This window comes from Drosophila navojoa, chromosome X (genome assembly GCF_054131105.1).
Source record: "Drosophila navojoa isolate 15081-1374.11 chromosome X, UAZ_NAV_1.0, whole genome shotgun sequence".
NCBI classification, from domain to species: domain Eukaryota; kingdom Metazoa; phylum Arthropoda; class Insecta; order Diptera; family Drosophilidae; genus Drosophila; species Drosophila navojoa.
This window is the reverse complement of record NC_142895.1, coordinates 1,454,560-1,477,256: the sequence shown is the minus strand read 5'-3', so window position 1 is coordinate 1,477,256 and position 22,697 is coordinate 1,454,560. Positions and strand designations below refer to the sequence as shown.

General features: G+C 36.1%; 3 protein-coding genes across 7 annotated transcripts; 1 reads left to right on the top strand and 2 right to left on the bottom strand.

The window, feature by feature from the left end:
* Positions 1-1,173: 1,173 nt before the first annotated feature.
* CoRest (REST corepressor) lies at positions 1,174-12,721 on the bottom strand. 4 transcript variants are annotated; one of them, XM_030388706.2, is made up of 11 exons: positions 12,130-12,721; positions 11,351-11,713; positions 11,219-11,278; positions 11,019-11,153; positions 10,734-10,948; positions 10,454-10,630; positions 5,585-6,006; positions 4,868-5,180; positions 3,542-3,886; positions 2,740-3,477; positions 1,174-2,287 (listed from the first exon to the last, which is right to left on the bottom strand). In XM_030388706.2, the coding sequence occupies exons 2-11, from the start codon at positions 11,601-11,603 to the stop codon at positions 2,225-2,227; spliced, it is 2,721 nt and encodes a 906-aa protein (XP_030244566.1). In that variant the 5' UTR covers positions 11,604-11,713; positions 12,130-12,721; the 3' UTR covers positions 1,174-2,224. The 4 variants fall into 4 exon arrangements, with proteins under 4 accessions (XP_030244566.1, XP_030244567.1, XP_030244569.1 ...); XM_030388707.2 differs by having other exon boundaries at positions 11,219-11,266; positions 12,130-12,720; XM_030388709.2 differs by lacking the exons at positions 4,868-5,180; positions 5,585-6,006 and having other exon boundaries at positions 11,219-11,266; positions 12,130-12,719.
* A 374-nt stretch (positions 12,722-13,095) lies between these two features.
* Positions 13,096-15,675, top strand: Idh3a (isocitrate dehydrogenase [NAD] subunit alpha, mitochondrial). Of its 2 annotated transcripts, XM_030388712.2 has the most exons (6): positions 13,121-13,279; positions 13,604-13,672; positions 14,177-14,344; positions 14,546-14,940; positions 15,003-15,138; positions 15,265-15,675. In XM_030388712.2, exons 1-6 carry the CDS (start codon positions 13,253-13,255, stop codon positions 15,601-15,603), a joined length of 1,134 nt encoding a protein of 377 aa, XP_030244572.1. In that variant the 5' UTR covers positions 13,121-13,252; the 3' UTR covers positions 15,604-15,675. The 2 variants fall into 2 exon arrangements, with proteins under 2 accessions (XP_030244573.1, XP_030244572.1); XM_030388713.2 differs by lacking the exon at positions 13,604-13,672 and having other exon boundaries at positions 13,096-13,279.
* A 1,209-nt stretch (positions 15,676-16,884) lies between these two features.
* LOC149090509 (uncharacterized) lies at positions 16,885-19,538 on the bottom strand. Its single transcript, XM_089264802.1, has 3 exons — positions 19,217-19,538; positions 19,037-19,151; positions 16,885-18,977 (listed from the first exon to the last, which is right to left on the bottom strand). Exon 3 carries the CDS (start codon positions 18,943-18,945, stop codon positions 17,794-17,796), a length of 1,152 nt encoding a protein of 383 aa, XP_089120928.1. The 5' UTR covers positions 18,946-18,977; positions 19,037-19,151; positions 19,217-19,538; the 3' UTR covers positions 16,885-17,793.
* Between the last annotated feature and the right edge of the window lie 3,159 nt (positions 19,539-22,697).

Below are 22,697 nucleotides of genomic sequence, written 5' to 3'. Positions count from 1 at the left end.
TCTTCCTCACAAGTCGATCGGTCATCAAAGTGTGGAGAGCCTCACTCTGCGTGCAAGCTTTTTGACCTGAGGCTCAGTTAGCTTTTCTGCACATGCATAAACCAGCGCAAAAACTTTTGCATACGTAGATGAGCTTTATGGCTCTCTCGCAGCACACACATACATATGTATAGACTGAAGTGTGCTTGTATATGTGCTTGGGTGCATTGATTAGCATCCCTCAGATGCAGTTGGTTATGCTGCAAGAGCAAAACTAAGGCAGAAGTTCAAGCAGCATTTCTCATCTTCCATTCTTATTGATGAAGATAATCGCATAGAGGAACTCGTCAATTTGAAAGCTCAGTTGTTAGAGAACGGCATGCAGTTTGCATATTCCACTTCCACATATTTCAATCTTTAGCAGAGCTCGAGGCTGCACTTCTCGGCCTATGTATCTCTTCCAACTAGTTACTTTAACTTCACTTTAACTACACCTGGGCATCAATTATAAACACAATTTTCACACATTTTTATTTGAATTTATTTTATTTTATTTTGTAAGTTCTTAAACGGGTTTTCTTTTAGCTTCTTGTATACAATTTGTTAGCATGATTTAGTGTGTGCGTGTGTGTGAGTGGATATGATGTGTGTGTGTATGTATTCCTAGTTAGAAACCAAATTTAAAACCCAAATTTAAAAAAAAAACTCCTATATGATTCGCTTACAATATATAAAAAAAAAAGATTTTTTCATTTATAATAATAGTTGTACCATAACAAACACCGCGAATGGGCTAACTGTTGTATTGTTGTTGTTGTTTAACTAATTCTCTGTGTTTGATGCATGTTCGGTATAGTTGTCCTTTTGGTCATGTTGTTGTTGTTGTATGTCGTCATTGTTCTGTGATGTTTTTGTAGCGTATTGTCGTTGTTGTTGTTCGCAGTCTGTGGTCGTGTTGTTGTTGTTGTTCAGTGTATATGTGTTAGATGTTGTATACAAGCGTTACTCGAAAAATGTCACCTATGCCTAAAATTACAGCACAAAAAAAAAAAAAAGATTTGTGTTTGTTTTACATCATTAATTATACAATATTTACTTTTGTTTTCTTATTTTTCTTTCTTTCTTTTTTTTTTTTTTTGCTGTTTTCTTTTGGATTTATGTTTGATTGATTTTTTTTTATCTTTAATGTTAATATTAATGTTAATATTAATATTAATAATTATTAAATACATAAATTGTAGTAGTAACTTTTCTCTGTTTGTCTACTGCTGTTGCTGTTGGCATTTTGCGTGTTTCTATCTTGTTTTTGTTGTGCAGTGTGTCTGGGTGCATGTCCCTGTCTGTGTGTGTATGTGTATGTGTGTGTGTGTAGGTGAATGCTCTAGTAGCAAACTCTTTAGCAGTCATCTAGCCAACCATTAATGTCCCTCTTGTCTGTGTGTTTGGTATACAAGGAAAACAATTGGTATCGATCAAAAGCTATCGATGAACGATCGAATGTGATCGCAGCGTGATCTTGAATTGTTAGGAAAACATACATATATATTTACATACAAAATCAGGACAAAACTGAATAGTAAATAAAGCTTGAGCAGATCTATCAAATGCATGAATGTATGTATACAATTCTTTATAGAATACGTATCGTATATATATACATATTCATATATAATCAAAACAAAATTTTTTAAATGCTCAGCAGAATCGACAAAAATTGTATAATAATAATTTAAATTTCAAATATAAATTTTTAACTAAACGAGTAAAATAATCTTTAGTTAAAAATATCGATTGAATTATGCACGCAATAGCTTGTATATGTATATATGAACGTGTGTATGTGTATAGGTGTGTGCATCTATAACTGATATATATCAAATAAAAAGTTACGTTAGCTAAGTAGAACTCGACACATCGGAAATTTAAACACACGCCAAAAAATTAAAAAAAAAAAAAACCTTTGGGCTATACGATACATATATAATATCGTTCTCTATATCTCTCTCTCTCTCTCTATCTATATCTCTCTCTTTTCCTCTCTCTCTCTCTCTCTCTTTAGATATATCCCTCCCTCTCTCTCACTATTTCTTTCTGTCTATATATGTGTATATAAAGTGTCATATATATATATATATATGTGTGTGTGTGTCGCCTGCTATGTGTGTCGCCTGCTGATCAGGCATCAGTTATTTTCAGACATCCAACGAGGAGGCCGTCTCTTTCTCTTTGCATATGGGCGTGACTCTCACTTGGCCAGAAAATCAACGGCTAGTGCCATTTTCTTGGCTGGCGGCATTTCGGCAGTGTTCTACAAAAAAAAACCAAAAAAGGAGAAGAAAGAAAAATGATTAATAATTAGTATTTGAAAGCGAGTCATTAGCATAGGTTTCCCTAAAGGCCGACGCGAGAAGCGATGCGATGCTATTGAGCGACAAAGTGCGAGAAAGCTCTGCATGCAGATTCACATGCAAGAGTGCAAGCGAAGCGCGAAGAGAGCCAAAGCGACAAGTTAAAGCGAGTTGCGAGAAAGCATTTCTGAAAAGCTTTTCTTATACTGGTGTTTTTGTTGCGTGTTGAGCTTAAATAACCGTTGGTTAGTTGGTGTAATATATTCTTTTTGGCAATTCAAGCAATGTCTCTCTCTTTCACTCTGGCATGTCATCGCTTTGAAGATCGCTGCGATTATTATCGCTTATAGCATCGCATCGCTTCTCGCGATTGGCCAACGAGTTGTTGCATTGTTTTTCTTTTATCACATACCAATTCGGAATTGTCACGCTTAGCGGCTGAGACGTGACTTGACTTGAGCGTTAGGGACGATTCCTGGCTGTCAGCTGATTCGTTGTGATTGTTGTTGGTCGCTGTTTTGGCGGGCGCGGCGCTGCTGCTGCTGCTGTTGTTGTTACTGTTGTTGTTGTTATTGTTGTTGTTATTATTGCTGCTGCTGCTGTTGCTGGACAGTGTTGAGCTGGATACAGAATTGGCAACGATTTGAACTGCATCGCTGCTCGAGGAGTTGGTCGCCGTATCCGATTCGTCGACAATTGTTATAGTGGGCGTAGCTTTACTAACAGCAGCTGCAGCAGCAGCAGCTGCTGTGCTAGTTACTGCAGCAGCTGTTGCCGCTGGGCCAGATGCAGCAGCTCCTGAACCTGCTGCTGCTGCTGCTGCTGTTGAGTTGCCGTCAGTGCTCAAGTCCGACTTCTTCTTAGCCATCTCATCTTTTTTCGAGAGCTGCTGCTCCTCGCTCGCCTCACTGGAGGAGTTGGCAGCAGTTGTTGCTGCTGTGGCTGCTGCTGCAGCTGCTGTTGTTGGAGTAGCTCCTGCCGCTGATGCAGCTGCTGCTGCTGCCTCAGAGCCCTGCTCCTCGAGCAATGCCTCCTCCGCCTTGGCCTCATATTCCTTAACGATCTCATCTAGATTATAGCGTCGTCGATTGTTCAAGTAGTAGGTGCGCACATGCGCCTCCGTCTTGGTGCCAACCACCTTGGCGATCATCTGCATGGAGAAGGACCCCAATGAATTACTCGATCTGCACTGCGATCTCGGCCCATTCACTCACCTGAAAGTTCTTGCCGTAGTCGCGCAAGGCGAGCAACACCACCTTGTTCTCATCGCTTGTCCAACGTGGTGAAATGCGAGCTGGCTGAGCAGTCGCTGCTGCGGCGGCTGCTGCTGTTAGCGATGGTGTTGCCGCCGCTGTAGCTGTGCCTGTTGAAGTCAACGACGTCGTCGTCGTCGTTGTTGTTGCTGTCGTCTCTCCTGCAGCAGCTGCGGCTGCTCCTGCTGCGACGGCTCCGGCTGCTCCTAGCGAGGCTTTAGCTGCATTGCTGCCGCCCTCTTCCGTCAGTTGGCCATCGTTGCAGTCCCTCTCCAGATGCTCCATTAGTTGCCTATTCTTTTGTATCTGTAAAATGGGCCATGGGGCATTAAATCCAAAAGTTCGGGAAGATAGAGAGAACGAGAGCGCGAGAGGGTTGCGGGATGGGGGGTGGGGGGGAGAACTGGATGTCAAGTCTGTGTAGATTGTAAATACGGTCCGTTCAATGTCCATGTGCGTATGTTCGATACGACCTACAATTGTGTGTCTATGTGTGTGTACGATATGTATAAGTGATATATGATATACGATACGATACGATACGATACGATATGCAGGCTGCGGATATATTGAATGTATTTCGATATGTAGCTGAGCGTGTTTGTGTGTGTGTGTGTGTGTGTGTGAATAAACGGCATAAAGAACTACTATAATCCAAAAAATTTAGGACAACTGTGATATTCTTTAGATACCCTAGAAATTTTTATATAGACCTGCTCGTCTATAGTTGGCTCAAGAGTTGTAGTTCCAGCTACTAACTCCAAGCCAGAATACAGAATAGATAGACTTTTTGAAGTATTTCTTCACTGAATACCCTGCACAAGTCATTTACCAAATAGAGTTTAACCAACACTGCAATGTTACAGGAAACATATTGAAATAACATTTCAGTTCGATTGGATATCAGAAAATATGAGCTGTTACGTCAAAAGCTTCAGCTGGATTTTGATTGTAGCTTGTGCATTCAGTTCGATAGGACTGAAATGTATATTTACGATATATTATGCAAGTGATCTGCGTACATATATGACTGGAATACACATCCAGTTCAATATAATTGGAACGTAAGAAAAGCTTCATTGGTTCTTCTAAGTTAACATTCCAGTCCAAGCTTTTTGCATGCCAGATATTACATTACAGTTACTGCATATTCATCCTAACGTTATCTAAAAGGAGCTTCGATGGGAACTGCATCCATGCTTTCCAGTCCGCAAAGCTTCTGCATTCCAATGTACGAAAGTTGATTTTGATGCTGATGTGGATGAATGAATACTTAAAGTTTCTTACTTCGGCCATGAGAGCGGCTATTTTGCGATCGCCTTCGGCTAGGTATTCGCACGGATTTTTGCAGCCGGCCAGGGCGGTGAGATCGTCGTGATTGATATACATGCCACGCGGTGGTTTTCGCTTGGAGCGATCTGCCGCAGCGGCGGTGTTGTTGTTGTTGTTATTATTATTGTTGTTGTTGGTATTGTTATTATTATTGTTCGTATTATTAGTATTGCTATTGCTGTTGTTGTTGTTGTTGTTGTTGTGTGCGGAACGTTTGGAGGACACAACGCTATCCGGACCAGAGATCGGTCGTCGATTTCCAGTGCGTCTATCGCATGAGCAAAACAACAACAACAGCAACAAAATATCGAATTCAAAATGGAAAGAGGCGAGGAAAAAAGGCAAAACAAGCACAACATCAAACATGAATGAACAGATGATTGTGTGAGTGTATGTATGTGTAGGTGTGTGTGTGTGTGTGAGGGAGAGTGTGTGATGTGTGTATGTGCGAACGTGTGTGTATGAGTGTGTGTGTGTGTGTCAGGCAACATTCAGTTTTTGTTCGAGTTCAAAGAGCGTAAGAATGGAAAAGAGAGAAAGAGAGAGAGAGAGAGAGAGAGAGAGAAAACTTAGCATTAGCTTCGATTTGTACAACATAGTTTAGCTAAAGTTGGTTTGTTTTTTTTTTTTTTATTTTTATTTTTTTTGTTTTTTTTTAATGGGAATATCTACCTCCAGTGCGTGTGACAACTTTTGCACATGCGACCCAATGGCGAATCGAACAATATGTAGCAGACAACATTGCAATTTTTGCAAAAACCGCCCACAACGACGCGCCGGCCGCTGCCGTTGCTGTTGCCAGTGTTGCCAGCATTGTGATTGTTGATATCGTTATCAAACTCGATGCCATTATCGATGGTCAGACCAAAGCCGGGCAGGCCAAAGCCAAGCATATCATCGCTCAATGCATTCGTATAGATGCACAGCTGCTCGGCATCCAGTTCAATGCTGTTGTTGTTATTGCTATTGCTGCCGCTGCCCGCGCCAACGCCACTGCCGCTGCTGCTTCCGCCGTTATCCCCAGATGCATTGCTGCTGTTGTTGTTGGCACTTCCATTGCTTCCAGGCAATCCGCCATTATTGTTATGGGCCTTCTGCCGTTCGTTTTCGTTGTTGTGGTTTTTTTTTTTTTTTGTATTTACGTTTTTTTTTTTAATGCAAAATTTTTGTAATACCGACGAAGTCGCAATAACAGCAGCAGCAAGCGAATGCAATTCAATAATTTTGATATTTTATAATTCGGTTTCGATTCGTACGTTATTTTATATGTATGAACCGTTGTTGTTGTTGTTGTTTATTTTTTTCGGACAATGTTTTTTTTTTTTTTTAATGTGTTTATGTTGGTTTATTTTGAACAGTAAATGCAAAGAGAAGAGAAAAAAACAGTTTGTTGGTTTTTTTGTTTTGCTTTAGTTCACGGTATCACTTAAAATGTAGTTTGTTGTTTGTTGGCTGCTGTCTTAAATCCTAAAATTACTATAAGCTTGCGCGCAAGCGCCAAACTCCAGCAAAACCCCACCCCCACTTGATCATCATCAACTCTTCAGCAAAAAAAAAAAAGAAAAAGAAATACAATGAAAAAAAAAACAAAAAGCACATACAAAATTTGAAATTTTCTACGTGTGCTTTTTCTATCTTACTTCTCTTCTTCATCTTTATCTAATTGCTGTTCCTCTTGCTTTTTTCACTCTGACTGATTTTCAAAGCTCGGTCTGCTGCTATATTTGAACTGCGAGGCGCATGAAAATGTAAGCGTGTATGTTTGTGTACATGCATGTGTATGTATGCGTGTGTGTGAAATCACTTTTAACTACGTTTGTGTTGTCTGCATTATTTTCCATGAGTCTTTGGTGTGGTACTTTTTCTTTAGTATTTTTGGTACTTTTTTTTTAAACTGCTTTTGGGACTTTTGCTTTTGTTTTGATTTTTGGATTTGGTACCAAATATTGTTTACTGCAAAAAAAGCTCAAAAGCTAGACTCCCACAGACACATGCATGCAAACACATATACGTATACAGCATACAGAGATATACATATGCATATGTCCCATTAAAGCTTCGTCAGGCGGTTGTTGATCAAATTTTTGTCGCTTTTTCTTTTTTTGCAATTAGGGAAAAATTCTTTCTCTCACACTCTCGCTCTCTTGCTGAAGTTGCGTAGATATTGCACGTGCGTGTGTGTATATAGAGATGTGTATGTGTGTATGTGTGTGCTTGAGTTGTGTTTGTTTCATTGTGTACAAATATTAAAATTTCACCTTCCAAGTAAAGCAGAAATTTGTACTGAGTTAAGATACACCTAATTCGAGAAGTCGCATAAGGGAAATGGAGTAGAGCGCAGTGCAACTGCTGCAAGCAATGAGCGAGCTCAGAACGTGTGACGACCTATTAAAGAGTACGCATTTAGAGAGGGGCGGTGACACATGTATACACATATACATCATATATACTAAATATATATGCATATACATACGTGACAAATATACATACATATATATAAGAGAATTTAGTAAAATTGAATTCAGTATAGTTATACAACAAAATATAATAAACAGAAATTCAATCAATAAATATAGAGCTTAGAAAATAATCATTGCATCATATTGTAAATACATATTCATATAAATATACATACATACATGCGTGTCTAAATATATAAATATGTATATAACAATTATTAGTAAAATGATCAGTCAATTAGATATATTAATAAAAGGGCAATCAAAGGAAAGGAGATAGGTGTCAATGATACATGTGTATATCGTATATATACGTGTATGTGTGCGTGTATGAATGTATGTGCATATAGTTAATGAATGCATTTAGTGTAAACTCTTTATTGAAAGCCAACTAAAGCTCTTTAGGAACTTAAACTAAGGCGGAAAAATTAACTGAATCAAAGCACTAACTAATACACCCCCAGTTCTCCATACCTAATGAAAAATGCAGACGGAATTGGATTGAGAGAGAGAGCTAGCAGTGCTCGGGCAACTCGGAAAACCTTATCCACTTCTAGGTAAAGTTAGACAGTTAGATGGGTAGATAGACAGATAACTCTCGCCGAAGCTTCTCACTATGAGGGAGAACTACGTGAATATATATAGCAATATAACAATATGTACTATTATTTTTTCATATTTATATTTTCTTTTACTTTTGTTTTCAACATTTGCTTTTTTCTTTTTTTTTTTTTTTTATAGGAATAAGAAACACATGTAAATATATTTGTTGTTTATTATTTTTGTAGTCTTTTGTTTGGTTTCTTTAATTTTAGCATTAACTTTTGTGATTATCATCAGCATTATCATTATCATTATCATATCAACAATCATTTACGCTCATTAGCTCAATATTTCTTTCTCTATATATAAATTTGTGTATATATAACTATCTGATATATATATATATATAGTTTCGAATAAACTATATCAATCTTTGTTTTCGTTTTTTTTTTTCTTTCTTTCTTTTTTTTTAATACAAAATAATTTGTTATAAGTTACTATAATATATAATATTATTATATATGTGCCTTACGTCTAAGTCAAGCGATTTAAATTTTCTTTTGTTTTACTTAATTTCAAAACTTAAAAAAAAAAAAAAAATTAAATATTCAGTAAAAAAAAAAGCCCACACACACTCATGTAGATTAGTGTGAGTCTTAAACATGTTGGTCAGTGTAATTCTTTTATTCTCGATTTGGCATAAAATACATACAAAAACAATGTACGTCTGTGTGTATGCTTGTGCGTGAGCGTGTATGTGTGTGCGGGTGTGTGTATGGGTGTGAAAGTTTTTATGAGAGATATGCAGGCACGGCGATTATCTGAAAAAAGTAACGAACCATATTTATACTCTATATCTATTAAACGAAACCTAACTACCCTAAAGAAAATAAGGAAAAAACAAAACTACAGAGCATACATACAATATATAAAAATCTCTATACATATAGAATATATGTATGTATACGCATATCACCAGAGATCAACGCAAAAGAAAAGGATAGATAGTAGCTCTGGTTCAATTCGCTGCACTAGTTTATTCGCCACGTGTTGCATAGTACAGATCTATTACTAAGGAAATGAGTATCACTCATAATAAATTACTTGATCTAGAAAATGCTTATTCATTGAAATTTGTACTAGCCCCAGCCCTACCGAACGTTTAAGCTCTCATTTGGATAATTTTTCATTAGAAGCGGACCAGAAACCCAAAAGTTTCCTATCGTAGAGTTTGCAATGTAATATATGCGTGTATGTGTGTGTGTCTGTGTTTACGCTTGTATGGACGTGTACGTTTGCTACAGGGTATCTCTTAGCCAGGCTCTTTTTACGGCAGTACTCATTAAGAAGTTGAACAATTTATGCTATTATATAATAAGAAATGCAAAGAAAACTATATATGTATGGATTGTCTAAAAGATCAGATTTAGTTTATATAAGAAGTATATAGTAAATATAAATGTATGCTTCATCAACTTATTATCTATATTTGGTAAATCTTTAGTTCCATTTAGTTCCGCTCCAAAGCCACACCCCCTTTACACAAACACACACGCACACTAGAGACACATACACACACGCAGTTACAGATACACACACACTTATACAGGACGCACATAAATACCTTTTGGTTATTTTCTATAAATAATGCATTTCGATAACGATAACTCAATCATTGCGATAGGTTTATATGCATTAGTACCTATCAATTTAGCTGACTATCCATATACTTCTATGTGCCTTCTGGCTCTATCTACCTTTCTATATTATTCTATTATTTATTCATTGGCTTATCAATATCTGTATATGTAATCCATATATCTATCTATTTTAATCTATCTATCCATATAGTCCACTGAATTTAATACTGAACTAGTAATGATATAGAATACCTAATATACATATATGTGTATATTTACAATACTTTTTTTTATAGCATTTGGAACTGAAGATGTTATAATCCTAGCTTCCAGTAATACAATACTCAATAATACTCGAATTTCTTCTTCAACCACATGTCTATAAATAGTTTTTAAATATATATAAATTAGCTAAAACCTAATAAACTTTAAATAATAATCTAACTATACGAGATTACAATCATAGATACAGATAGAAGTCTTAGATAGTGTGAGTTCAGATACTCTATAGATAGCTACCTAACATATAATTAAAATAAAAAATACAATTTTATGAGCTTCAAGGCAACTCCAGAAAGCCGTGTGCGCTTGTATGTGTGCATGTATGTGCGCGTATGTGCAATTCTGTATGTAGATGAGAGTGAATTGAGAAGATATCTCTAGCTATGCAAATTTATGCATGGGAACGAGCTGATGATGATTCAGATGTGTAGATGTTTATATGTATATGAAAGTATAGATATATTGATGTACTGATGTACTGTGTAGAATGGAGAAGAGTAGGATGATGTCTCGGAGGAGTGGCAGAGTCTTGCTTATTGTCATTGTTTAGTTTTAAGTATTTTTTCTTTTGTCTTTCGATTTATCGATCGAGATTGTAAGTGCTAAGCGATAATTACCTTGTCGTTATCGTTATCAGATTCCTCATTGCTGCCTAGCTCGCTGCCATTCTCGGAGCCGTCCTTGACAGCGGCCTTTAGCATTTTCTCCTGTCGATCCATTGCGCTGCTGCGGTGACGTGTCTTCTTCCACGAATAATAATACTTGACCAGACTGGCAATCGACTTATCCGGCAACTAATTACAAGAAGAGAATTGTTAGCTATATCTGCTCATCGTATTATATATATCAACATATATATATATAGAAGTAGAGAGAAATAGGGAAAGGTTTGTCTACCATTTGGCGTATACGATGAAAGCTCTTGCCATGAAATTGAAAGGCTTGCTCGAACAGCACTTTATCCTCCATGGTCCATTCGTCGGGAAAAGGCGTAAAGTTAGCCAAGTCCATGACAGCGCGTTCCAAATCGTGTTTATGCCAGAATAACATGCCCAAAGCTTGTTCGCCATTATAGCCATACTTGTCTTTGGCAACCGAAATATATTCCTCCACTGAAGAAAGAGAAGTGGAAGAGAATATATTTTCAGGTAGCGGCAGCTATGTACATCGATTGTTGCTTACACTTCAAGTCGGGTATCTCTTTTGTGGGTGACCACACTAGCAGTGCACGCTCATTCATCAGTTCTGGGCGACGTTCCATCTCAGGCACGAGCGGTGGACACACAGCCTGATAATCACGACCAACACGGATTTTCTCTGAAAGAATGACAGAGATTGAAATTACACGGCTGAAGAAGTGTATGAAATAACAATGTGCTTACCTTCGTATTCAGATTGCTTCGCCTTGGACTTGCCATTTCGCTTGGTTGCTACATGGAGATCAAGTTAGGTGAAAGTAGGAGATTTTAATAAAAATGATGTGCATATATACATATTTTCATCTATATACTCACAGTTATCATCGTCGGAGCTCTCGGGTGTGCCAGCTCCTGTGACGGCAGCTGCGGCTTTCTCATTCGCGTTGCCTGAATTAACAGAGTTGCCACCTACCCCCAAGCCGCCAGCATTGTGCCCATGCCCAGCAGCAGCGGCTGCGGCAGCAGTAGCAGCGCTGCCACCGCCGCTCTGATGTGTATTGGGGCTAGGTCCACGTGAGCGACGGCCATTGCGTACTATGTCGCCGGTGTTGCGCTCGGCCAACACCATCTTGTCGCGTATGAGCTGGGAGCGTTTATTTTGTTTCTCCAGCGTGCTGCGTATTATTGCAACTCCAACAACAAAGAAAACAAACAAACAACAGGACCAACGAGGAGCAACTGCAAAAGGAAATCAATAATTCGAATAAAGTTTTTGTACAATTTTCTTGAACAAAAAATCTTAGACGATAAATGAAGTGCACAAATAATCTATCACTCAAAGTCAACTAACAAAAATATTACGACAAAATTATGATATTAAATAGAAACTCGGCGCATTTTAAGCAAAGTAGGCAGTGAGTCTACGAGTCGCACTTTATCGTAACAGCCGTAGTGTGCTGTCAATCGGTTATACATCTGTATTTGTGCGTGTGCTATACACATCTATTAATGTGTGCGCGTGTGTATTCGCGCGTGTGCCTGTATGTGTGTGCGATGATTGCGAGTGTGTGCGTGATTAGCCCAAGCAGCTGAGATGCAATGCAAAGTGCACATTTTAAACACGTATAAAAAACATTAAATGCTTGATGGCTTACCTTTAACTGCTACCCGTTTGCAGTAAACAAACAAACGAGAGAGAACAAATACAACTATTTAAAGACTTGCGCCTCAAACAAACGCAGAGTATAAAATACTGTTGCAGCTGTTTTCACTTATTTACACGATTGAGAGTTTATTAAATTACAACACGGAGCTGTATTATTGCTCATGCAACGCACACTTTGTAATATGTTCGGGTTTTAGAATTGGAAACGCAGCGACTAAGGCGACGGGGTTGTTGCGCGCAGGTAACTAAAACCTAAACTGAACGCGAAAAAAAAATACTCGCGTATGACAAAATTCTGCATTGGCCGTTCCACAGCGTACTTTGCCAGTAACGACCGTAGCGTAGCTTTGTCTGTCGGTTTGGCCGTTTAATTTTATTCTGTTGTTCAATAGGTTACGCGACGCGCACGAGCTGTTTATTGTAACAGTGGATAGGACTATACTTAAGCAATTTATTAAACCACAGAAAATTAGTTTAGACTAATTTTATATGCAATACGGCATAAAATATCCGCAAGAGCCGAAATTAATTTAAACTGTGCCTGCAAGAAGCAACGTTGTAAAAGACATTATCGATAAAGCTGTGTTCTTATATCGATTCGATTTAGCTGCCTATCCAGTGATGCCATCGTTTTCGATCATAAAACAAGCTGCAAGTATTTAAAAAAAAAAAAATGAAAGTCAAATAAAATATCATAACTTTATATGTGTAAGAAAATGAAGCACCAACTTCTTTATTTAATTGCTATATACCATAAAGCCTCTATCTACATCTTCATAGCAGGATCAAAATGTGATCGAATAACTGTGAACTAAATATACTTTAGGTTTATTGGTTATAATAGCTGCAATCATTGTAATTCATAAGTAATATAAATATCATACATAAATAACTTGTTTTTAAGCATGTGACAATAGTATGATGTGGCAACGCTCACACAAGCATGCTCGATAACCAACAACTCGCGCATATCGGTCATGCTCCAGATTCGACAGTTTTTCCGCTAGGTGGCGATTCGGCGGGCGCAAAGTAAAGTCTCAGACGTGCGAGTGGTCAAATTTTTTCTATACGTGAAAATAATCCAAGTGCAAGTAACCCAAAAACGCAACGCAATGGCTGCTAGATTTATACAGAAAATTGTAAGATCTTAAGAGAGTTGAATAAAATAATCTTAACAGCTTGCCAAATTAGTTAAGCAAACATTGTATGTGCCGCGACTGTCAACCCTTTCGCAATTCTCCTTCGCCTTCTGCCCCGCAGACACACACACATGCATACAGATGCAATATTTGCCCATTTGTGATTACGTGCGCCCTTCCAGGAGGGGAAAGAAACCAAAAGAAATAACTAATAATAACGCAACATAAACTAACTTTTTGATTTTGTTCTTAACATACACCCCCAACCAACGTGCAAACAACCTCAACAACAACAACACATTACGCAAAACATAAATTTGGCAGTTGAAGCAATTGGGTTTTCAGGCGGCGACCGAGTCAACGTCCTTGGCCGGAGCAACACTTAAAGCCAAGGTGCGTGCACATTCAACAGCAACACCAACAGAAGCAACTACCGTTGGGCAAAAAGGGGGAGCGTAAGAAAGACAAGCACTGCTTCGTTTACATAACACACCGCGTGAATGAGGGATGGGGCGGGGGGTTGATGGAAGATTGCCTACATTGTCTAAGACTTCTTGATAGTTGCAAAACCAAAAACACTTCAATTCGATTCTGATCAATTTGGGAAAACAAACACCCTCATAAATTAGATTCTTAAGCTTATCAGTTTCTATATTTCGCACGGGTTGCATAAATAGCGATGGCAACGCCGCCGCCTGCCTGCCAGCCCACCTTGCCAGACGCGCTTAACCTCAACGCGCGATTAGCTGCAGCGCCACCGCTGCTTCCGTTTGCATGCGCGAGATGTCGCTTATGTAACCAGTCATCTGGCAACCTGATAGGTTCTGCAGATTGTGATCCTGTGTCGTTGTGGATTGTGATTGTAATCAATTTGCATTTAAATTTGTTTGCTTGCAGGTCAACACAACGCCCGCTGCCACTCGCGGCTATGCGTCCGGGGTCAGAAAGGTAACACTCATACCTGGCGATGGCATCGGCCCCGAGATCTCTGCTGCCGTGCAAAAGATTTTCACTGCCGCCAACGTTCCCATCGAGTGGGAAGCTGTTGATGTAACACCCGTGCGTGTAAGTATCTGATCATATGATTTTCCAACAGGTTATTTTTGAATAGGCCGCGCAAAAACTCGCTGGCAACGCTTGCCTGTTGTAAATAATCGATATTATCGAAAAGTTCGTAGATAAATCATTCACTTACTGGCAACACAGTCAGCTTTGATTTACCCGCCATATCAATTTGAATATTGATTTAAATACTTTGCTACTCAGGGTCCCGATGGCAAATTCGGCATACCCCAGGCCGCCATCGATTCGGTCAATACCAACAAGATTGGTCTCAAGGGACCCCTGATGACACCCGTTGGCAAGGGCCATCGTTCGCTTAACTTGGCTCTGCGTAAGGAATTCAACTTATATGCCAACGTGCGTCCCTGCCGCAGTCTGGAGGGTTACAAGACGCTCTACGATGATGTCGATGTAGTCACAATTCGTGAGAATACTGAAGGTGAATACTCTGGCATCGAGCACGAAATCGTGGATGGCGTCGTCCAGAGTATCAAGCTCATTACGGAGGAAGCGTCGATGCGTGTGGCCGACTATGCCTTCCAGTATGCCAAGAATAACAATCGCAAGAAGGTGACCGTTGTGCACAAGGCCAACATTATGTAAGTAGTAGATCATCTCTAGATTATTAGCTGGATACGTTTATATATCTCTCATTTGATAGGCGTATGTCGGACGGTTTGTTCCTGCGTTGCGTGCGCGATACAGCGAAAAAATATCCGGAAATTCAGTTCGAGGAACGCTACTTGGACACGGTCTGCCTTAATATGGTGCAGAATCCAGGCAAATACGATGTGCTGGTAAGTGAACCCTAATCGAGAATCGGTGGCTCAGTTTAAAATTTATTAGCGAGCTGGCAACGCTTGCAACTGCACTGCGCATTTGAATGTTAATTTGAAACGTTTCTCTCTCTCTCTCACTCTCAGGTCATGCCCAATTTGTATGGTGATATTTTATCTGATATGTGCGCCGGCTTGGTCGGTGGTCTTGGCCTAACGCCCTCGGGCAACATGGGCTTGAATGGTGCTCTATTTGAGTCGGTGCATGGCACAGCGCCCGATATTGCGGGCAAGGACTTGGCAAATCCAACAGCTCTGCTACTATCTGCTGTGATGATGCTGCGTCACATGGAGCTAAATTCGCATGCGGACAAGATTGAACGCGCCGCATTCGAGACCATCAAAGAGGGCAAATATCTAACTGGTGATCTCGGTGGAAAGGCCAAGTGCTCGGAATTCACAAACGAGATTTGCGCCAAGCTTTAAATAGCCAAAGTCTCCGATGACAAACAAACAGCAACAACCACTATTTCGGTAGAGTGTTCAAAAATCAACAACTAGAAAAGGAAGTAGAAGAAAAGGAAGAAGAGCTTAAAGCAATTAAGCACTCGCCGCTCAAACCAAATAGCAACATCAACCACAACAAACACTCAATCAAACAATATCTAAATTGAAGCCGACCGTTTCTAAAATTCATTTTATTTAGTTAAATTTGTATATTTATGCAACCCAAGTATTTTCTTTAAGTTCGAATATTCAAATCGAATCAGTTCAAAGCAAAACAACAACAGCAACAACTTTGCATGTTTACAAAACTAATTTCAAGTATTGATTTGTTGCCATCCAAAATGCAAATTTCAGTTATAATTTATGTATTTATGCATATATATAAATAAATACAAATTTGTATTTATATATATGTATATCGGCCGCGAAAGTAATTCTAATTAATTATTATTTATTGTGTTTAGACATCTTTATTATTTTTTTTTTTAACTATTTCCACGTGCGTCTTTTGTTATGTTTAAAGAAATTGTAAAAAGGAAGAAAAAAACAATAATACAAGTCAAGCTGAAAGTTGAGTGCATAGAAAACAAAACAATAATAATATTGATAATAATATTATAATAAATGAATAATTATAATTGAAAGCAAATAAGAAGCAACAAATTACATAGCACATTGTTTATTCATTTGAATGCAATTGTTATTGTTTAATTGTTTAATCAGGCGTACAAACCGAATGTCATTCAATTTGTTGAAAACTCAATAAAAATCTATATTACAAAAACAAAATGTGAATCTTTCAATGTACTGGGAGAAATAACCGACGCATTCACGAGACAGTGTGGCACGCCCATCACAGTATAGTATAGTATAACAACAGCGCAGTATAACAGTAGCACAATCTGTAAATATAACAAACGCATAGTATAACAATAGCACAAAAGTAGAGATAGCGATTGAGGTAAAGAACAGTTATAAGATAAACAATATTGGGGTGGGAAAGATACAAGATACTACCATAGACCAAATAAGTATACAATATAAAATCTGAAAAGAGCATATGTGTTCTAGATATGATATAAAGATTGCAAGATATGACATAATACAGACTATACACATGATGTACCGTACGAGAAGGAGGTGTGGTTGAGCTATGCAATAGAAATCAATAAATTCCCAATAGAATTTCCTTTAGGTCTCGGTGGATGAGACGAATATTCCAACGTGCACGTAAAAAACCTAAGCTAAATTATTATCCAATGCATCCCTATATTTAGTTTATAAACACATGTACATCTTCATACATACAAACATTTATATATCAAAAATTTGCCTTGATTGATTCATATGTCTCCTGTCATCTGCCTTCGTGTCTTTCAGTCTTCCATTTTCAGTCTGGAATTCTCAGTCTTGTGTTTTCAGTCTTCTGTCCTCAATCTTCAGTCTTCAATCTTCAATTTTCAATCTTCAATCTTCAATCTTCAATCTTTAATCTTCAATCTTCAATCTTCAGTCTTCAATCTTCAGTCTTCAATCTTCAATCTTCAATCTTCAGTGTTCAATCTTCAGTGTTCAATCTTAATTCTTCAGTGTTCAATCTTCAGTGTTCAATCTTAAGTCTTCAATCTTAAGTCTTCAATCTTCAATCTTAATTCTTCAGTCTTCAATCTTCAGTGTTCAATCTTCAGTGTTCAATCTTCAGTGTTCAATCTTAATTCTTCAGTGTTCAATCTTCAGTGTTCAATCTTAAGTCTTCAATCTTCAATCTTAATTCTTCAGTCTTCAATCTTCAGTGTTCAATCTTCAGTGTTCAATCTTCAGTGTTCAATCTTCAGTGTTCAATCTTAATTCTTCAGTGTTCAATCTTCAGTGTTCAATCTTAAGTCTTCAATCTTCAATCTTAATTCTTCAGTCTTCAATCTTCAGTGTTCAATCTTCAGTGTTCAATCTTCAGTGTTCAATCTTCAGTGTTCATTCTTCAGTGTTCAATCTTAAGTCTTCAATCTTCAATCTTAATTCTTCAATCTTAATTCTTCAGTGTTCAATCTTAAGTCTTCAATCTTCAATCTTCAGTCTTCAATCTTCAATCTGCAGTCTTCATTCTTCCGTTTTCCGTCTTCAATCTTCAATCTTCAGTTTTCTGTGTACAATTCTCTAGTCTGCGTCCCCTTAAAGATCCTCAGAATCCGAGTCCATGGAAATAGGCTCCGATTGAGAGAATGGAATAAAATCAACGTTTTTGATGGGCAAAATGTGTTGGCCCAGTTCACTGTTCTCGAACAGAACGCGTCCGTTGAGGACGTAGATGCTGGTGCTATCGATATAGAGATAGATTTTTGAATCCGGATTATTGACCAATTCGAGAATCTGCTCGTTGGTAAGCACGACCTCCGTCTGGGCAATGATCATTGTGACTACAGTTGGCTCGCCAAAGATGTTGATGCCGCTGTGTGGCTCCTTCTGCAGCTGCTGCTCATGGGGTTGGGTGCACGAGCGGAAATGTATTCCCACACGATCGCTGCGGCCGACGCACATGATGTTCAACTCTGCGTCCGGAACTAGCTCAATGCCCATCTCGGTATCGACCTTGTTCAATAGCTCTGGTATGTCAGCGCCAGTCTCCTCCAGGACCGTTTGCTTCACGTCCTCCCCTAGAGCGCTGTACGGAAAGAGATGTACATAGGTATCTGTTAGCGGCAAGCCCTCGATCAGCGGCTCCAACTGCCCCGACGGCTGCATAGTCAACCCATCGATTTTCAGCGGCGGCCCAGGGAGCGGGTAATACCCTTTGCGGTAGATCGCCTCGTAGATGCGATACTCGTTGCGATCGATGCGACCGAAGCACAGACGCATCACATTCACCACCGAGCTGGTGTGCAGTGGGGCAATAACTGCCCATTGATTTGATGTGCTTGGTTCTCCCATCAATTGTTGAAGAGCGATTTGCTTAATTTGCTCCAGCTGCTCGGCTTGAGCCTGTTCGTCAAAAACACCCACTTCTGTGGAGCCATCCAGCCCAGCTAGCCCCATTTCAACGCTCTCATAAATATCATGCATTGTTGGGTACTCTGGTAGATACTCGATCAAATCATCTTCATCTGAGGTGATGTCCACATCCTCCGATCCTATGTCAGCTGTATCATCCATCTTGTCCGACTCATCCACGTCTGATTCCAGATCCAGTTCCAATGGTTCCCCTTGCTGTTGTTGTTGCTGCTGTGGCTGCTCGCCCGTATCCATAACATCTTCATCCGAGCTGCTCCCGGACTCAATATCTAAAATCATCTCCTCCTCGTCCATGGATTCGAGCACATACGCCATTATGTTCACTCTCAAACTATAGGGTATACAGGCTTTATATGCGCTTTTAATACCATGTAGCTTTTTTCAGTTGTTTAACTTCTTTGCTTACCGATATATAAAACCTTCTTCTTCTTGCTTCGCTTCTTCGCTCCTCTTCTCTTCTATGTATATGTTATATATATATAGCGTAAATACACCAAATATATTTCAGTATAACGGCACTTCTAATAATACACTCCACGGTTATATGTATGTACATACGTTTTCTACAGTGTATATATATAGTTACCAGTCAAGATACAGTTATTCTCTGCGCTTCCAAGTGGCTTCCACTTGCTCCTTCTTTGCTGCTGACGGACTATGCCCAAGCTTGTTGCACGCTTTGGTTTATCCCGTTCTCGTTTTTTTATAGCTTATTTGTTGCGTTTTCTTGGTTTTTATTTTTAATTACAATTTGCCGAATTTCTCGAAATTGAAAAAAAAAAAAAATTATTTTTGTGTTTTAGACGTGCTTCTATTTTGAGCCTCAATGAATGAAAGTTTTATGATTTCTGTTTGCTTAGCTCCTATGTGGAGCTGCCCAGGTCACTTTGATTGCCAAATTTTGAGCTAATGGAATCGATATACAGCCCTTCAAGGAAAACGGGTGCCACTCGCCTGCTCAGTTTTATCGCTAAATAATTTTGAAAATACATATATATTTCTCAATTAATGTTGACTGAGTTTTAAACCAATTCCAGCCGAAAAAATCCAACTTTTTGAAATAAAAAAATTCCTAATAATAGTTGTTTTTTTTTTAAATCCAACTTTTTTAAATAAAAAAAATTCATAATAATAGTTGTTTTTTTTTTTTAAATCCAACTTTTTGAAATAAAAAAATTCATAATAGTTTTTTTTTTTAAATCCAACTTTTTTAAATAACAAAATTCATAATACTAGTTTTTTTTTTAAATTCCAACTTAAAAAAAAAAATTCATAATAATAGTTTTTTTTTAATCGAACTTTTTGAAATAAAAAAATTCATAAAAGTTTTTTTTTTTAAATCCAACTTTTTGAAATATAAGAATTCATAATAATAGTTGTTTTTTTTTTTTTTTTAAATCAAACTTTTTGAAATAAAAAAATGCATAATAGTTTTTTTTAATCCAACTTTTTGAAAGAAAAAAATTCATAATAGTTTTTTTTTTTTAATCCAACTTTTTGAAAGAAAATATTTCATATTTTTTTTTATCGAACTTTTTGAAATAAAAGAATTCATAATAATAGTTGTTTTTTTTTTTTTAAATCCAACTTTTTGAAATAAAAAAATTCATAATAATAGTTGTTTTTTTTTAAATCTAACTTTTTGAAATAAAAAAATTCATAATAGTTTTTTTTTTAATCCAACTTTTTGAAATAAAAAAAATTCATAATAATAGTTTTTTTTTTTTAAATTCCAACTTTAAAAAAAAAATAAATTCATAATAATAGTTTTTTTTTAATCCAACTTTATGAAATAAAAAAATTCATAATAGTTTTTGTTTAAATCCAACTTTTTGAAATAAAAAAATTCATAATAATAGTTTTTTTTTTTTTTAACTCCAACTTTTTTAAATAACAAAATTCATAATAGTTTTTTTTTTTTTAATTCAACTTTCTGAAATATAAGAATTCATAATAATAGTTGTTTTTTTTTTTTTTAATCCAACTTTTTTAAATAAAAAAATTCATAATAATAGTTGTTTTTTTTTAAATCTAACTTTTTGAAATAAAAAAATTCATAATAGTTTTTTTTTTAATCCAACTTTTTGAAATAAAAAAAATTCATAATAATAGTTTTTTTTTTTTAAATTCCAACTTTAAAAAAAAAATAAATTCATAATAATAGTTTTTTTTTAATCCAACTTTATGAAATAAAAAAATTCATAATAGTTTTTGTTTAAATCCAACTTTTTGAAATAAAAAAATTCATAATAATAGTTGTTTTTTTTTTTTTTAATCCAACTTTTTTAAATAAAAAAATTCATAATAGATTTTTTTTTTAATCCAACTTTTTGAAAGAAAAAAATTCATAATAGTTTTTTTTTTTTAATCCAACTTTTTGAAAGAAAATATTTCATATTTTTTTTTAAATCCAACTTTTTGAAATATAAGAATTCATAATAATAGTTTTTTTTTTTTTTTAAATCCAACTTTTTTAAATAAAAAAATTCATAATAATTGTTTTTTTTTTTTTTAAATCCAACTTTTTGAAATAAAAAAATTCATAATAGTTTTTGTTTAAATCCAACTTTTTGAAATAAAAAAATTCATAATAATAGTTTTTTTTTTTTTTAACTCCAACTTTTTTAAATAACAAAATTCATAATAGTTTTTTTTTTTTTAATTCAACTTTCTGAAATATAAGAATTCATAATAATAGTTGTTTTTTTTTTTTTTAATCCAACTTTTTTAAATAAAAAAATTCATAATAGATTTTTTTTTTAATCCAACTTTTTGAAATAAAAAAATTCATAATAGTTTTTTTTTTTTAAATCCAACTTTCTGAAATATAAGAATTCATAATAGTTTTTGTTTAAATCCAACTTTTTGAAATAAAAAAATTCATAATAGTTGTTTTTTTTTTTTTAAATCCAACTTTTTGAAATAAAAAAATTCATAATAGATTTTTTTTTTAATCCAACTTTTTGAAATAAAAAAATTCATAATAGTTTTTTTTTTTTAAATCCAACTTTCTGAAATATAAGAATTCATAATAGTTTTTGTTTAAATCCAACTTTTTTAAATAAAAAAATTCATAATAGTTTTTTTTTTTTTTAATCCAACTTTTTGAAATAAAAAAATTCATAATAATATATATTTTTTTTTTTTAATTTGAAAATATTTCATTTCATTTATTTTTTAACTAAATACATTTATTTTTACGCTTACAAAATTAAGTTTGTTATATAATTCATATTATATATTTTTAGGCTTCTGTTTTTACTATTAAACTTAAGTGTATACATAGATTTATGCTTATATCTAACTTTATTAAAAATATGTTTTAACTCATTTAAGTTGCTTTGGTGCAGAACATTTTCATTAAACTATTTATATATATATATATATTTATATAAATGTTTTTTTTTTTTTTTTTTTTTTTTAAAAGATACATTTCATTCATGAGGTACATCTATACAAGAAAATAGGAATTGCAAACTGTTTACTTCCTAAGCTACATGTTTTAGGGTTAAACAGTTTTTTTTTACTTCTATTTCCTTGCATTTACCTCATTTGTGGCAATGAAGGGCATCTTGTTGTAGTAAAAAAAAAAAAAAAAAAAAAAAACATTCATATTCGTTTCTTTAGCGATCCTTAATTATGCTAAAATCTGTTCTGTTCTGTTCTCTTCTGTTCTTTGTCCTGTTCTGTTCGGTTCTCCTTCTCGCACTTTTTTTCTACCGGCTTAGTCTAAGCTTTGCTTTAAATTGCCTTGCAAAAAAAATAAAATAAAAAATAAAAATACATGTGTATTGTACACCAAGTCAGTGGGAGCGACGGCGCACGCATTAGTCTATACATCAAGTATTCTAGTATTCATTTTGTTGCTATCCTGCTCGCTCCCTAATTAATAGCCTTAGCCTAACTTCCATTAGCAATGCTGAAAATAACATAACATGCTCACACAAAGAGAAAGAGTGTGAGAGAACGAGAGCAGCGATTATTCCAGTTGCTGCTCTCACTTATTCTGCCTTAGCCTAACTGTTAGTGTATAGTCATTTGCTCATGCCGAGTGCGTGTCGTCGACA

Coding starts and splice junctions, on each gene's coding strand:
- CoRest (XM_030388706.2), bottom strand. CDS start 11,603: ATGGTGTTGGCCGAGCGCAACACCGGCGACATAGTACGCAATGGCCGT. Junction 10,631..10,733: donor TTCATCGTATACGCCAAATG/GTAGACAAACCT, acceptor TCTTGTAATTAG/TTGCCGGATAAGTCGATTGC. Junction 3,478..3,541: donor ACTACGGCAAGAACTTTCAG/GTGAGTGAATGG, acceptor TTCTCCATGCAG/ATGATCGCCAAGGTGGTTGG.
- Idh3a (XM_030388712.2), top strand. CDS start 13,253: ATGGCTGCTAGATTTATACAGAAAATT. Junction 13,280..13,603: donor CTAGATTTATACAGAAAATT/GTAAGATCTTAA, acceptor TAAATTTGGCAG/TTGAAGCAATTGGGTTTTCA. Junction 14,941..15,002: donor GTGCACAAGGCCAACATTAT/GTAAGTAGTAGA, acceptor CTCATTTGATAG/GCGTATGTCGGACGGTTTGT.
- LOC149090509 (XM_089264802.1), bottom strand. CDS start 18,945: ATGGCGTATGTGCTCGAATCCATGGACGAGGAGGAGATGATTTTAGAT.